Raw genomic sequence first — 15,430 nt, 5'->3', positions numbered from 1 at the left:
TTAAGTTCATTGAAATTTATTACTTAGAAAAGCAAATTTATAAAACAGTTTGTACAGTGAAGTTATCACACAGAAAATAAGCTTTTTCTGAAGACTTTATAATCGTATTATAAAAATCCAATGCAAGCTGTTAGACTTTGCTTGCAGCTTTTGTGTATTGAGCACTACTAATCTGCATATTTAATGGCTCCAAATCACTGTAATGCATTCTATGTACTCAAATGTAAAGACATTACCTTCTCTTCTAGAAAGAAAAGGTAGAAATAGCTCCAGTAAGTTACTTTGTGAGGGAAAGAACAAGGTAGACTTTCTGAAGAAAGGCATTGCATTCAGATAAGAACTTTGCCAAATTCAAAAGCTACTGAAGAAAGCATTCACTGCTTGCTTCTGAAAAAAAACTTAATAGTCTAGGACCCCTGAAACATGGTACACCCTGCAGCCACAAGCAATACATCCTTGACAAAAGTAGCTCCCAGCGGAAAAGAGGATCATGGCAGGAATGGCATGTTTTCAAATATCTGTGCATAATCTCACACAGGGCTTTAAATTTCAGTATAAAAGGACAATGAATTGGGCTCAACACTTCAATAGGAAGTACTGGATAGATGAACCAAGACAGTGGAATAACAGAGTAATACTGATCTGTGTTGCTAAAGTGACATACTGCTGCAATTTTACGTTACTCCAAACTTCTGTGCAATAATACGTGTTTGTGCTTGTGTAATGGCAGCAGAGCACTTGAGCCTGGAGATGACAGAGGGGCCTGGGCTGATGAATGCCAGCTCAAAAACAGTTTGAACACTGCTTTTCCCTCAAGCGTGAGCTGTCCACAGCACAGCGTTGTGAGCACAACGTGAGTCCAGCTTCTAATAGAAAGAGAAATGAGCTTTCAATTTGCCATTCTCTGTCAGCAAATAACCCTTTTCTGTTTAAATGGTTATAATTTTCAACAGCAATACTGGAACTTAAAGAAAAACCCAGCCAGAACAACATCCGGGGCAGCTAGACTTGATCTGGACTGAAATGCATGTCCCCCCTGTGCATGAATTCCTGCTGCTCTATCCAGCTCCATCAAGTCTGGAAATCAGAAGTGCAAGGACTTGGGGAGCTGAACACAACCTGAAAAAAAGTTTGAACAGTTCTTTCTGCTGCAGTCTGAACCATCTTATGTCTTTGTAACAATCAAACAGGAACTGTTTACCATAAGAAAGCAAATATTATTTCTGTTGGTACAGCTATTTGGACATCTGATAGCCTCAGGCAACCCAAAGGGGCCCCAACAATAACAGCTCAACTTAAAAGCCAAAGGGCAGATACCTTTGAAGTGAGGGATGACACAGAAACAGGAGCAGACCTTGAAGTTTGGACTGATGGAATGAACCTGAGCACTTCAGAGGATTTTTAATTCATCATCACAACACTCTGGAAGGCAGAATAGGCACGGCTGATCACCAGTGGTGCTAAATGCCAGATAACCTAATGGCAAAACCTTCTTCCCCCAAACTTCTCCTCTAGGGAAAAGGCAGCTCAGCTCAGAGGGGCTCAGAGCTGTGGCAAGTGACACTGGGGAATCACCTTTGTTGGTTCTTGATTAACTTGTAGAGACCATAAGTTGTTAACATTTTGTGAGCTGATTAAGTTCTATGTATTGGGAAAAAAAGAAAAAAAAAAAAAGCTCCACTAAAGCTACATGATGGAGCATCTCTGCAAAAGAAAACATTAGCTGTCTACTGAGAGGATCCTACTGCACAGGTAAGGCTGAGATGCACAGGAAAGGATCGCACTGTACCCTGCCACTGCAGAGAAAGCATGCTTTTCTGAGCAACTGGTGCTTCTCAGTGCTGAAAAGATTTAAGCATGTATAAACAGCTTTATGTGAGTGTAAAAGCTGTTATGTGTTACACGTTTTCACAGCTGTTCTAGGGACATAGAGTTGTCATTCCCCTTTAAATCAAAAATTAGCAAGAACTGTGCACTCAAGAACTCTAGCAGTGAGACCACTATTTGTCACCAGTATTTTGTAGTTTATTGTTGCAGACGATGCCTTCAATCTGTGGTCAACAGACTCCTGTAAATTCCATGACTACGTTTAGAGGATCCTAAAAAAAAAAAATACTGAAGAGCTAGCTTACCATCTGCATTGGAAAAGTTTTGAGAGTCCACAAAGCAAGAAAATGAAACTATAAGCCATAGTTTGGATTATAAACCGGGTGGCATTTCTGACACCGGCAGAGATGTTGACTTTTGTGTTATTGAACGGACAGAAAATTCTTGTGTTTTTCTGTTGCTGATTATTTTTCATAGATATAAAACTGAAATGCACCAAGGACTGCTGCTGGTTTTCCTCCTGGATTCGCTTCAGATTTATTTATAGCAGGGCTTTCCACCTTTATCTGCAAATGTCACAATTGAGCCAGAGACTTTATATAGTTTCTTGGTTTAATAACTACGGCAGATATGGCACACGTTCTGCTTCTGCCCCTCTCTGAAAATAAACAAAACTAATCAGGTCTAAAAACTAGTTTATCTCTCACTGTTCATAGCAAATAGAAAGAGTTGGGCGCAGATAACCTAATTTTCACCTGTTTCTGCTTACTGCATATACACTAACTCAATTTAGATTGATCAGCTAATGTTTGCAGACTTACTACAGAGGCACAAGGGTACTACATCCATTCAGCTTATTTTTTAAAAAAAGGCATACCAAGATGAGATGTTGTTCACGCTCCTTTTTTAATTTTATTTTAGCTCTTTGTTTATCTCTTCACTTCAAAGCACTTCCAATATGAGGCACAGTTTCAGTGTGACAACTTTGTAAAATTAAAATAGAAAAAATGTGCCAGCATCAATCTGCTTTACATTGGAAAGCACAACAGCCTTGAGACAGAAATGACGACTTATGAGAGTGAGCTATAATGAACCCAGAAGTGCTATGTGCAGTAGGAAAAATATATTAGACTAGAGGCTGAATGCTCCTGACACAATTTGTCTTCCTCAATAGGAGCCTCCTGTTCCCCAGTCGCAGCGTACGGGCAAGTTCAACTCCAAAAGCGAGGGAAAGTCGTCAATATGAAGCTGCAAAATTCTGTTTGCTAGCATCTCTTATTTGGATTGAGGCTGCCTGGGGTCCAAACGGACAGAAGTGCAGCACAGAATGAAGCTGAGTCCGCAGGAGGCCTCCCACAAGGGCAGCACAGCCCCTCCAGCCGGGCCTGGAGGCTGGCAGCAAGGCTGAGAAGCGGTGCTGGGACAAGGGGCCAGGTGATGCAGCCAGCCTGCCCTCGGCAGCCCCCTCCCAGCCCTGCAGGAGCTGGGCAGCAGAGCGACAGCCCAGGGGGGCTCCAAGCCTGCAAACAGGCTCCCCGCTCCCACATGTCAAGGCAAGAGAAGCACAAAACTAAATGTAGTATTTCAGAGGGAGGTTAGAGATACCAATGGTATCTGTAAAAAAAACGTGGTACGTGCCTTGGAAGCTAAGCCCTTCTAAAATTTCAGTGATTTTGGAAAATAAGTTTTACTATAACAAGTTATATTCTGACTTCTCTGAACAGATACTTTTCCGTTATCTGAACTGAATATATTCAACTCATTTCTGTTCTTTCCACAACAATGTATCTGGGGTGCAATTTTAATTCTCTTACAAGACACTGTCAGCAAAGGGCACCGCATGAACACATTCTATATACGCTGCTAAGTAGGTAGCATCACCTCGTATTGCTTTCCAAAGACATGCTTCCCCACTAAAAAGAGCTCATGGTGCGCTCAGCACAGAGACATCCCTCTGCCTTCTGCTTGAATAAAACTATTTTTGTTCCCCTAGGAACTGGTGAGTGCAATGAACTTGCTTTCTAACTCTTATTTGTACCATTATGTTATACATTTACCAGAAGTCTAAATTTATTATTTCAACTATTTAAAAAGCAAAGGAAACAGATTATAAATTGCATGTGTCAAATCTTCTCATTTGATTTTTGCACTGCAAACTAAATAGATGTATTTGCAACCCACAGTTGCCAATCAGCTCTAAATATTCATGAAATACTGGCAGCAGTGGAACAGAAAGCCGGACCTGAAGTAATCTCACAAATTGTGAAGAAAAAAATGAACTATTTTTGTGGTCACCCTGATAATTATATCACTAATAAACTATTAATATTGAATAATTTAACAAACGTTACAATAAACCTCAAACTTGCATGTTAGACCTGTGCTTAGAAGGTAACTGGCACTGGGCTGTACAGAAATAATTTTAATGGAACTAATATCTATAATTTGGTGTTTTATATACTTCTTATAGTATTATAAACGTATAATTGGCAGCAGATTCAGTTCCCAAAAGTGTTATAATCTGTTGGCACAGTGCCATACTTTAAAAAAATCTACATTTATTTACAGGAGCACGCATCTGGTTCTAATGAACTTGCTTTACCTGCTAATATCAGTGTTTGCATGACTGGTGACATTAACAGAATAGCGTCATCAATGTGCCTCTCAAAACAGCCATTTGAAAACGACAACTCCACGCAAACTAGACATTGAAAGGTAAAAAGGCAGAAAATTGTAGCCAGGCATTAAGTGATCATTTGGTTCAGTGTTTTGTAAACCCAAGGATAGCTTTGTTATTATTAACATGGTAATCCCTAACTTGAAAGTACTTCTATTGATGATGGGTTCTTGCTACATTCTCATGTGCTTTAAAATAAAAAATAATATAAAACAAACACGGTTGCTTGCTATGTATTAACTGGACTATCACTCTGACCATAACAAATTATCCACCACAAAGCGCTCTTGCTGGCTGTTTGGATACATCTATAAGGGGTAATCCTGGCAACTTCCCTTCTCTTCTGCATGACAGCAGGGACTGCTTCTCATTTTCACAGGGAACCAAAGATGGACAGAACAGCCCGAAGACTGTGGTGGAGCCACCTTCTTTTATCCCAACAATTAGCCCCACTATTTACTAGTTTACAGGGTAATTTCTAAATAATATTAAAAAGTATTTCTACTGTAGAAACTTTTCCAGTCCTTGGTGACTCACTCCGTTCCTCTGAGTCTCTGTGGTAGGAACTTGGGGAGGACTTGTAATATATGCCTCATATGCTCTTTCACATTTTTATCCACTAGAAGCAAAGCAGTTCCTGGTTTGAGCTGTTCTTCCCACTGCGCAGCACACTGCCTCCATCATCAATATTTTCCGGATATCTTTTGTAGAATATTCTTCCCTCGGAGATAGAGTTACTGAATTCACTCTGTCAAATGGAAATCTGAGGGCATCAGGAAGGCACATACTTCTCATGAAGGAAATGCAGATACGTTTATCTATATAATGTACATTAGCTCCATCGGTTTCATAGCTGCTGAAGAATCTTCAACACCACCAATAATTAAGAAACAGCACATCTTTGCAGAAGCATGCAGAAACACCTGATGCCTCTGCAGCTACTGCCAATGCCTCACAGATCTGAGGAACACACTCCTGTGCTTTGAAACCCAAAACAGTGTTAAGAAATCCTTTGGCTAAAGAGAATATCCATACAAGAAATTGGTGACAAATCTGTTTGCAATCTCAGGACTGCAGCACTTCAGAGACGTTATTTATTTAGATTATTTATTTTTAGATGAAACACCCATACTTTGGCTACATCTTTTAAAAACAAATAGGAGATATCTTTCTTCCAGCTGATAAATAGAGTTTCTTGTTCTTTGTGACTTGAAATCCATTTAATCTGTGGGTTTCTATTCCCTGGCCTCTCCTCCTTTTAACATTCTTCCAGCCTCTCATAGAAATGTTTTATAAGATTCCCCTTGGAATACGCCTCTCCTGCATTAGAAGCAGAGACTTCATCAGGGTTCTTCGGAAAGGCATCCTAAAATGAGGATGCAGTGAAGAGCAACTAGCCCGTGCTCAGCCGATCTGCCGGCAGAATCCACTTTACCCCTGAACAATGGGGTAAAGTCCCAGTCTTCTGTCTGCTTCCCAGCCCGCCGCTGGCCAGTCAAAGATTCCTGCAGATTACTGCAGAATGGCATGGTGGGGGGTGGAAGCAGAAGGGGAGTGGAACTGAACTCCAAATTGAGAAGCCTTGGCCGTGTTTCTTAGACCGAGGTGAGGCGAGCTGAGAGGCAGGGCTTTGCTTTTGTTTCCGTGAAGCTGACAGGTACACTGTGAAATTGATTGCACTTGGGAATTCCAAAAAAGCAGAAGAAAGGAAAAGGAGGTGGCCATTTTATCTCCACAGGTATTAAATGTATAATCATTGCAGATGTACCACTACTTAGCTCAATGGAGCAAGCAAGCCACCAAAAACTCGGCAGCTCTTTTATTTGAAGTCCAAGTACACGCTGCCTTATTTAAGCCAGTTGTTAAAGAGACAACAGGCTCCCCAACCAGGAGAGCGTCTGTGGGACGCCACAGTGTGCTCTCAGCCCAGTCGCACTACATGCTGCGGCTCAGACACAGCACATAGTGTATTACGAGCATTCCTTGGGACTAGTGCAAGCAAGAAAGCTGTTTTACTTGCATTATTGAGACAGAAGCTTGGGGATCCATATGTTCTACCAGAAACCTAGATTGAACCAAGGCAGTGTTTATTAGTAGTACGTTAAAAATAAATGAATAAATCACAAACCAATAACCATCTTGGTTCCCAAGCAGGAAAAAAAAAATAACTTTGGGAGCAACTGTTCTTATGTAAGATCACTCTTGAGTCCAAAATTTTTTGGTTTCTTGTTTTTAATAATATTGTTTGGGAACAATACTCTGAACTTCCAAATACACTTTAGAATCTGGAATACAACGTAAGAACAACAGTACCAGATCAGACCACAAGCATGCCCCTCTTTCGGTGTTCAGCACCAGCATACCAGGGTGCCTCACTAACAGACAGTTCTTGTTCCTCATCGTACAGAGGAACAGGGACCAAAATTTGCTTTCGCAGCAACTCATCAGCATTTATTCTAGATTGAATCACTTCCTTTTTATCAGATAAAAAAAAGGAAGTTGAGATGCTCATTCTAGATCTTGAATCTCGCTGAATCACCCTTACCATTTTAGTCTATATTCACAGTGGCCTCAGCTTTCTATTCCCAACTCCAACATACCAAACACACGCAATGCCCAAAGCACACAGAAGCATTAGAATATTCCTCCCTTCATTCCAGTTGTCACTGTCAGAAACTGCTTTAAAGAGTATGGAGTAAATCAGGACCTACTGCCATTAAAAAAACAAACAAAACAAAAAAACAGAATTGTGAATTTGCATGTTTCAAAAATGATGATCTGCAAAACCTGTATATTCAGATCAGCTGAGACACCATCTACACAGGAAAAGAACAAATCCTTGGATAACATCTTTCCAATGGGTACTTAAAGTACCTGATGGGCCTCTTCTACCAAAAAAAGTGTGTAAGTTACTATCAACTCTAAGAGAAATGCAGCCACTGGCCTCATTTTCAGAAATACAAAAATATTAACTAGAACAAAAGCACAGCCTCACAGATCTGTGCACTGCAAGATGATGTATTAAAAAAATATAAAAAAATAATTTTTCTTAATGTCACAGCAACATTTGGGCCTAACTAGGTATCAGAGATATCTGCCATTATTGCCATTTGTCCCCTGGGTTACTATGCTTTGAGAAAATGGTGTCTATATATTTAATGGTCTGTATTTCAATAGGACGCTGACTAAGAACCAATTTTATTTTAGCTAAATGTTTCTAGAGCTTGACAGTAAATGATATATATGTATGAGCCATGTTGACTGCCATCTTCCACTTTTAATTTGACTGTCAGACATACAAGTAACTTGCTAATGTTTCCTTCCAATTTCAGTGCAAGGAGCCTGTTGCATAAGCTGCCTGCTAAAAGCTGTTCCAGATGGAATGACAGTATTTTGTAGGACCCCAAAGATGTAGCTATAAGAGATGAATATGTGTCAGCAGCATTGAAAGCATGACCTTTTTTCCTTTTTTGTCAGCAGTTCTTATTCCCACCCTATAATTTCTCCGCATTCTTTGTAAGATAGGCCACGTGGGAAAAAGAAAGAGTTTAAGTCTCACAGCCATCTTCCATCATCTGCAGTCACATCTACCTGACTATACAAGGCAGAGGACAAAGGAGGAAGGTTTATAAACAATCAGGCATCTTTGAAATGACAGCCTAGGCCCAAAATTTATTTCAAAAAGGAAACAAAACTCAGCCCCCTACTAACATAAGTTCCAGAATGATGGAGAACTTTGATGGCTTTCATAATAGATACTTTCTCTCATGAATATTCACTGAAAAGCCTGCATTCCTCTCACTGGAAACAAGCTTTAGAAAGCAACACATTAACAATGAATAACATTTTACTGATTGTACCATTATTACTGATAATTTATATAGTATATTAACGTCACAGAACAGTCATCATTAAGTCTTATTAAAAGAAATCACAAAGTCTACTTATCCTTCTCAAATAAAAATATGTAAATTACACCCACCGCTCACCTTGCACAATACAGGTAAAACAATGCACTTGTTCTGAAGGGTAAGCCGTGCAAGGAAGCACAAAGAAGTCTTTTTCCCCCGCACATACCTCTTTGCACACGCCAAAAAGGAAATTACTACAGGGCACTTCTGTCCTGTTTCAGATGATCAAATTCAGTGCTCTGAAGCACTACAAATATTTCGCTTAGATTTCTTAGTTTTTCCTCTACAGTGTACAGTAATTTCCTTTTGATGCAAAATGCCACGGCACACGCTACAAAGGCAGTGGGGGGAAAGCAGCACAGGGTGGAAAAACAACAGAGAGACTCAGGGAGGAATGGCTTTTGTTAATTTGACAGCCCTCAGCTAGCTGCATAGCGGGATTTATGAAAGGCTCGAGGAGGCGCGGTTTGCCGTGGCGTACGGCTGCCACGCAGCTCCGGTTTGTGCAGCGCCTCGCTCCAACAACTTCAGAGCTCCCCGGCTGCAGACGTCCCTCTGATCAGCTAATCAGACATCAAGAGCGATGCGCTGGCTGGCTCTCGCGCTGATGAGAAGTCACGCAGCATAAACAGGCACACGGCAGTTGCTTTAAAAACTGGATTCTCCCAGATCAGGATTGCCTTTCAAAACCCAGCACTGTTCAGAACCTCCCAGGTGAACGACAGCAAGTTCTTTCCCATCTCCCCAAATCTGGGGTTCAGTTCTACACAGCAGAAATTTCAAGAGCAGGAGCTAAAATATTAATGGGAAAACTTCACTCGAAAATAAGTGAATGCCTTCCAGAACTTCAGTACCTCCCTGGTCTGAAAGACAGACTGAAACCATGTCACTTCAGTGAACCAGGCTTCCTTCTACCCTGCAACAAGCAACCTAAGATGCATTTCCACTCCTCCTTTATTTGTTGCCTAATTGTAACACATCAAAAGCATTGGATTTCAGGCATTACATCATCAAGGTACAAACCCACAACCACTGCTCCAGCACTGAGCCCTCCAGCACTGAGCCAAGAGAGACCTTTCGTGCCCTGCCTTGCTTTTAAACAGCCTGATTAGATGAAACAATATTTTTAGCTTTTACTTACCACGAGACACCCAAACGTTTTGAAAGTACTATTGATAATCTTTACCTCGAAACCAAGCTCTGATTGTGGTATGACTTCATGTTTACATACGCACATAAAACAGCGTGCAAAAGGAACAAGCCGTGGAGCTGCATCCCTACACAGGCTCACATTATGCTAATCTGCAGACTCTTAATCAGAAAGGGTAATACGTTACAAACACAATTAATGGCCAGAAGAACCAGGGCAGGTTTCGACCCTTTTTAACAAGGGCTTGAAACATAAAAATGTTCTGATTATATATGAACCTGATACAAAATTGCAAATTATATGTCCACAATGCATAAAATACGGTCAATTTCAAGTCACTTTTAGGTAAAAATGGAAACTGGACAGAGCTGCTGGAGCAGCTCTTCAATTGATCCTACATCTCATTGTATCCTTAAGTATGGATAAATGCAATTTAATCAGCCATTCCTATTGATTAACTCCAAGTTAACCCAAGTATTTATTGAAGAAACATGCAACTATAGAAGAAAAGGAGGTCATCCAGAATGTGGCAGCCCCATGATAATCAGCAGGTTAGCGAGAGGAGGTGAAATACTCATCCCTCCCAAATTAATGCAGAACTCCCATCAACGTAAAAGGGACTTCATCCATTGTGAGTTTTAAGAGAGTGGAGAAGTCTGTCCCTGAGCAGAGACAAGCAAAGGTAATAGCTCCAGAAAGGGAAGTTCAGATGTTTTAATTAGACCATGATAATTACTATGGTTCAGTACTGCTGAACTAGACTGAGGAAAAGCAGCTAAACGTGATCTCCTCCCCAGAAAGTTCAATGGTGAACCCAAGTGCATGCCCCATCAGCACCTGACCGGTGCCTGGGCAGTGGCCTCCAGCCGGGCCTGGGCAGCCAGCATAAAATCCAGCTCCACTCCCTGAGGCACACTGTGCAAGGGCTGAGGGAACGGCCGGAGGCAAAAGCAGGCTTCCTCCATCCCAAAGGCTTCAACCGCCTCAGTCCTGCAGCGTGGCCTCACTCTGAGGGGGGTCCCCAGGAGAAGGCTTCACGTCTGTTGCCAACCGGACAGCCTGAAGCCAGGACACTCGCAGCCAAAAAGCTGCTGGGCCAATACTTGGCTACTGCCAGAGCAAAGCTTTGGGCAGAGTTTTGCAGAGGAGTGCATTACGCTGACTGCTCTTCCCTGAAGTCCCCTCTGGAGAGGCAGAGGTGGAGTCTGCATTTCTGAAAGCCTGGGCAGGGCACTGCGATCGTGACTAATCAGAAGAGGTTAACAGCTGCCTTTGTAAATTAACAAATTCACTAAGAAATACCTCTTCTTTGATAGCATATTTGGATTTTTGCTATCCCCCTTTTTCCCTGATTACAGTCTCTAGATTTTTCTGTGGCAGCTATCACGATAAGGAAGGAAAGGTCTGGATGAAATGAGAGACTCAGATTCCGTACCATCTGTTAAATGACTTCCAGTCTGAGAGAACAGATGCTGGACTTCACGATCAGATTTTGACTGATCTAGAAACATTTTGCAAATTGGGGCTAAAACTATAGCTAAGACAAAACAAGCGTCAGAGGAAAACGTGAACGAATGGCTTAAATTCATCTCAAGCTCCCTGGTCACTCAAAAGACACTTCCTTTTGGTAATCATAATATGGCATGAGACTGCCTTCCTCTGAATATACACCAGGACAACATCTGAAAGAGTGTGAACTCTGATTAGATTCTACAAATACTGTGTACTGCTCAAACGGTTCGTCATGTTCATTCGGTTCTCCTGGACCAGGCAGCAGTTTTCTTACCCTATTGCATGTTTGTTGTGAAATAGGATAAGAAATGCACCAATTTTACTTGATGCGTTACCCTACTGCACATCTGCCTTGCACTCACCTAGAGACAAACCAGTGTTGCCCTGATGTTCATATGACAATAACCTCTCAAAAACCTGACCACCTACTATCCGTACACATCACGTAAGACAGCATAACCACGAGCATTTCTATGTAATACCAAACTGACTGTTCTGTGGGAATTTTGGTGTTTGATACCTAAAGTGCCAAGAACAACCAAGTGTATTATAGAACACAGATATAATTTTGTATTTGAAACTAAGATAGCAGTGGCATAAATAATGCAAACACGTAGTTTTTATAGTGTATACTGAAGGTAGTTTACACTACTCATAGTTCTGACTCTTCCAACTTGCATATGAATGTTCACAAGCAGCTTAATTAGAAAAAAACATGTGGCAAAGAAAATGTAATAATAGTTTTAATTTTTCAGCTGCAATATACAGAACAAAAGAAATTTCTCTAAATACCCCTTTAAAGCTTGTGTGAAAGAGCACAGCTATATTCAAAATGCAGAGCTGTTTGTGCCATGTTTTTTCATTTGTCAAATATCAATTCTTCCTTGTGTTTTAAAACAATCTGTACTTAATTTAAGTTATTTAAGCTTTTTATGCTTCCCAATACATTATGCCAAAGCATATTTCAGTATGATTGACGATGAGAGTTTTAGAAATAGTACTGTTGCAAAAATAAGAGCTGGTGTAATGTGTTTTGCTGTAACAGATTTTCATTTTAACAATAAAAACTTTCAACCTTCTGGGACTTTTTCCCCCACTTACACAACATTTCAAAATCTGAGAACCTTCCTCACTCTTGTTAGCTGTCCAGCTTTTGCTGTTAACCCTATAGCTGACAGAGGGATGCTCTGTCTTTTAGGCACAGAGGTTTCCTTTAGGCCTAGAGGAGTCTTGTGTACTGATACAACTCAGTGAAGCAGTGTAAGCCTTCAGCCTACAGATACAACTGGAGTCCCCATATAATTGCATTAAAAGGGCTTACTGCTGCTAATATTAAAAAAAAAACAACCAAAACAAAAACTGTCTTTCTCTCCCTGATAGTCAACAACATAACATAAAATACTTTCTGGAATGAAATAAATGATTTCACCATTTTGTCTGTTTTTGTTCAAGTTATGAAATACCAGAATCAGCACTAATATGCTCACTTGACAAATTTCTCAACTTTGCAAACTTTTTTGCAACATTACAGAACTCTTCTTTGTACTTCAATTTATCAGACTAAGCCAGCATTTCTTGAATATGTAAGCGTTGGCAGCATACACCTCAAGAAAAACCTCTCAGCTCTCTGACAAATGACACAGCACATCATTTACGTGAAGCCCCTAAAACACCATAATGTACTTGGAGAGTCAAGAGCATTTTTAAATTGCACCACTCTGCAAATAACAGAAGACACTGTAAAACCGGATGCACACTAGGCATTTGGATGTGCCCAAAGCTGACCAAAGAGAAACAATGAACAGTTGACCTAAAATCGTGTGTTGCTCTTCAGAATTCCAGTCAACACTGAGACCCGTAAAATGTCATTTAGATTCCTTTAGATGCAAGTCACCTGACTTTTTTTTTTTTTTTTTTTTAAACTTACCTTGTTCTTGTGAAACTAAAGGAAGATATGGTCTTAAATGCAAGATCTTCAGCTGAACTGGTTCCCACCTCCAGCATTAGTTACTTTTCTATTTCGCTCCTCCTTTCTCCCTAATGCGCCAATACAGCTGTTCATGGATTCTTACAGCATTAACGAGCTACGATCGAGGCTGAAACATCTCCCCATGCCAAATGAGGAAGCTGGGGTTTTGTTTTTTCCTTTTTGTTTGGGCATGTGGAAGTAGGAGTGATACAGATCAGTTCCAACAAGTGGGGACAGGGACCGGATCAGGGAAGGAAAAGGGGAAAAAACAGAAGTTTCACAAGGAAAGAAAATGCAGGTGCATCTGCAACATCAATTAAGCCAGTGTTCATTTGGCATAAAGCAGTGCAGAAGCAGACCCAGCAGAGCTTTCTAGGCAAATATCAAATCTACCAAAAAGCTCTGTTCTGTTTGATACACATACATATCCCAGCCGACACATTTACAAATTCAACACAATTTTACCTTTCTGCATGTAGTAAAGGAACACCTTCCCCACATGCAAACACAAAGCTTCAGGCCTTAAAAATGCAAAGTAAAGAATATGGCCTAAGTGTCACCAACACAGTATCACTTTCAGAAGATCAGAAACAGCCTGCAATAATGTCCAATCAATTATGGGTTTGCTTCTGTACTTAGTAGTGACAATGCTGCACCTGAGTTTGTCCTCAGAAGGGAAGAGTAAGATTGTAAAACAGAGACATGGGAGAAAGAAGAGACCATGCAGGATAGTAGCAGCACATCAAAGGCAGGCAAAAATGTCATGAAAAAGGCAAGGGAAGCATAAAGAGGTTCAAGACTGATGATGCGTATTAAAAGTAAGTACATTTTTTTCCCGCTAAGCAATGATAAACTGGACAATAAAATGCCAAACAAAGAAACAATTACTAAAAGCACAATGGTGCCTTATGTCGCCATTAAGCTTTATGTAAATATCGTACGGAGAAAAGTGAACCACTGTTAATTGACTATATCATCTAAATGACTGTATCACCCATTTTATGCAGAGGAAATTCTCTCCTTCACAGAAAACGAGTATGATGCACTTTGCTTTAGATCCAAACACATTTAGCTTATAAAACAGCTGTGTATCAACAGGTAAGAACAGTTTTTGCCCGAATAAAAAGATGAGTGAAGTGGACACTTACTGCTGTAACATGTTTGAGACTGTGGTCACTGGGATGAGAAGCACTTGGGTGAAAGTCAGCAGGAGGGCCCAAAGCTGGATCACTGCTCCTTCGTACCAGAAGCGGCATGCCTGAAAGACAAAATAAACATCAACAGGTCAACAGTACTGCAGGAAAACAAGGAAGAGTTCCAGGTAGTCTAATGGAGAGGTGTACAGTGGTCAAATGCAAACTTCCCTGTGCCAATATCCATCTGGTGAATTACTGGATTTGATGAAATTGTGCTATTTAGGATGTGCTGAGCTACAGAAATTAGATAATTTCAAGCTCTGTTATATAGATTTTTATCCGTGACCTGATAAATTACATAAAAACTGCTGTCAAATGAGAAAAACACACATTCTTGGAAAAAAAAAAAAAACAAAGGTTTGCAGTTATGGGTAATCACATGTATTATCAAGTTCTGAGATGGAAACTATACTCTTGATATCGAGAATGACTGCAAACACGCAGAACTGGACTAGTACTACTAGTTTCTACAACTGGCGGTGGCTATTCCACCAGACCAGAACAGACTCCAAAGCTTTCCACTTCACGCTAAGGACAGCTCTCATTGTGCAGTTTTGCATTAGGCCCTGAAAACTGGGGGCTCACAGTCTCAGTTCAACCAGTCCTTACTTTCTCCCTAGGTATCTCCAGAAACCACACTGAGCAACTGCTGCTCTCTCCCCTACCAATTATACAAGCCCACATTCAGCCTGTATGGAAAGTCACTTTGAAAACAATGCTATGACAACACACGGGGTCACAAATTTTATTTCCATGAGCTCACAAGATGCAGTTGCCTCTTGCACTACTACGAAGTAGCAGCATTACTACTTTGCCTTCCCAAACAGATGCATGTAAATGACAGACCAGGCACTGTTTTTTGGGTTGAAGGGCAGCTGAAGGACAAGTGGATAACTCCCTACACCAATTTCACTTGGCATGTATGCAGTGGGCTGGCTCTGCAAAGGGTATCAAGGGTATCAAGAGGAGAATGGGAAGAAAGTTTTATTCAGAGCAGATCTGCCTCCCACTGTTGACTGCCAGGATTCCCTGGGAACAGAGGCAGACAGTTGTTCTGGAGAAGCCACAGACTAAACAGCTTCCGCTTGCAGGCATTTCCAATTGGACTCACCAGCTACTCGTGCCTATTCGTGTGCTGCCTGGGAGCAACCTCAAAGACCAGTCAGCAGCTCCTGGTGGCACAGCTGT

At 40.9% G+C, this 15,430-nt stretch overlaps 1 protein-coding gene across 6 annotated transcripts in view; it reads right to left on the bottom strand.

Annotated features, from left to right (window-relative positions):
• Positions 1 to 15,430, bottom strand: part of PARD3B (par-3 family cell polarity regulator beta) — a 399,577-nt gene that overhangs the window by 255,229 nt on the left and 128,918 nt on the right. For 5 of the 6 annotated variants that reach the window (XM_068685930.1, XM_068685929.1, XM_068685927.1 and 2 more), the window contains one exon: positions 14,195 to 14,304. In XM_068685930.1, coding sequence (XP_068542031.1) covers positions 14,195 to 14,304 — 110 coding nt within the window. Of the gene's footprint in view, positions 1 to 13,004; positions 13,127 to 14,194; positions 14,305 to 15,430 lie in introns of those variants that run through there. The other variant, XM_068685932.1, reaches the window with a different exon arrangement.

The sequence above is a fragment of the Anas acuta genome, chromosome 6 (assembly GCF_963932015.1).
Source record: "Anas acuta chromosome 6, bAnaAcu1.1, whole genome shotgun sequence".
Taxonomy (NCBI): Eukaryota; Metazoa; Chordata; class Aves; order Anseriformes; family Anatidae; genus Anas; species Anas acuta.
This window is presented reverse-complemented; position numbering and strand designations above follow the sequence as displayed.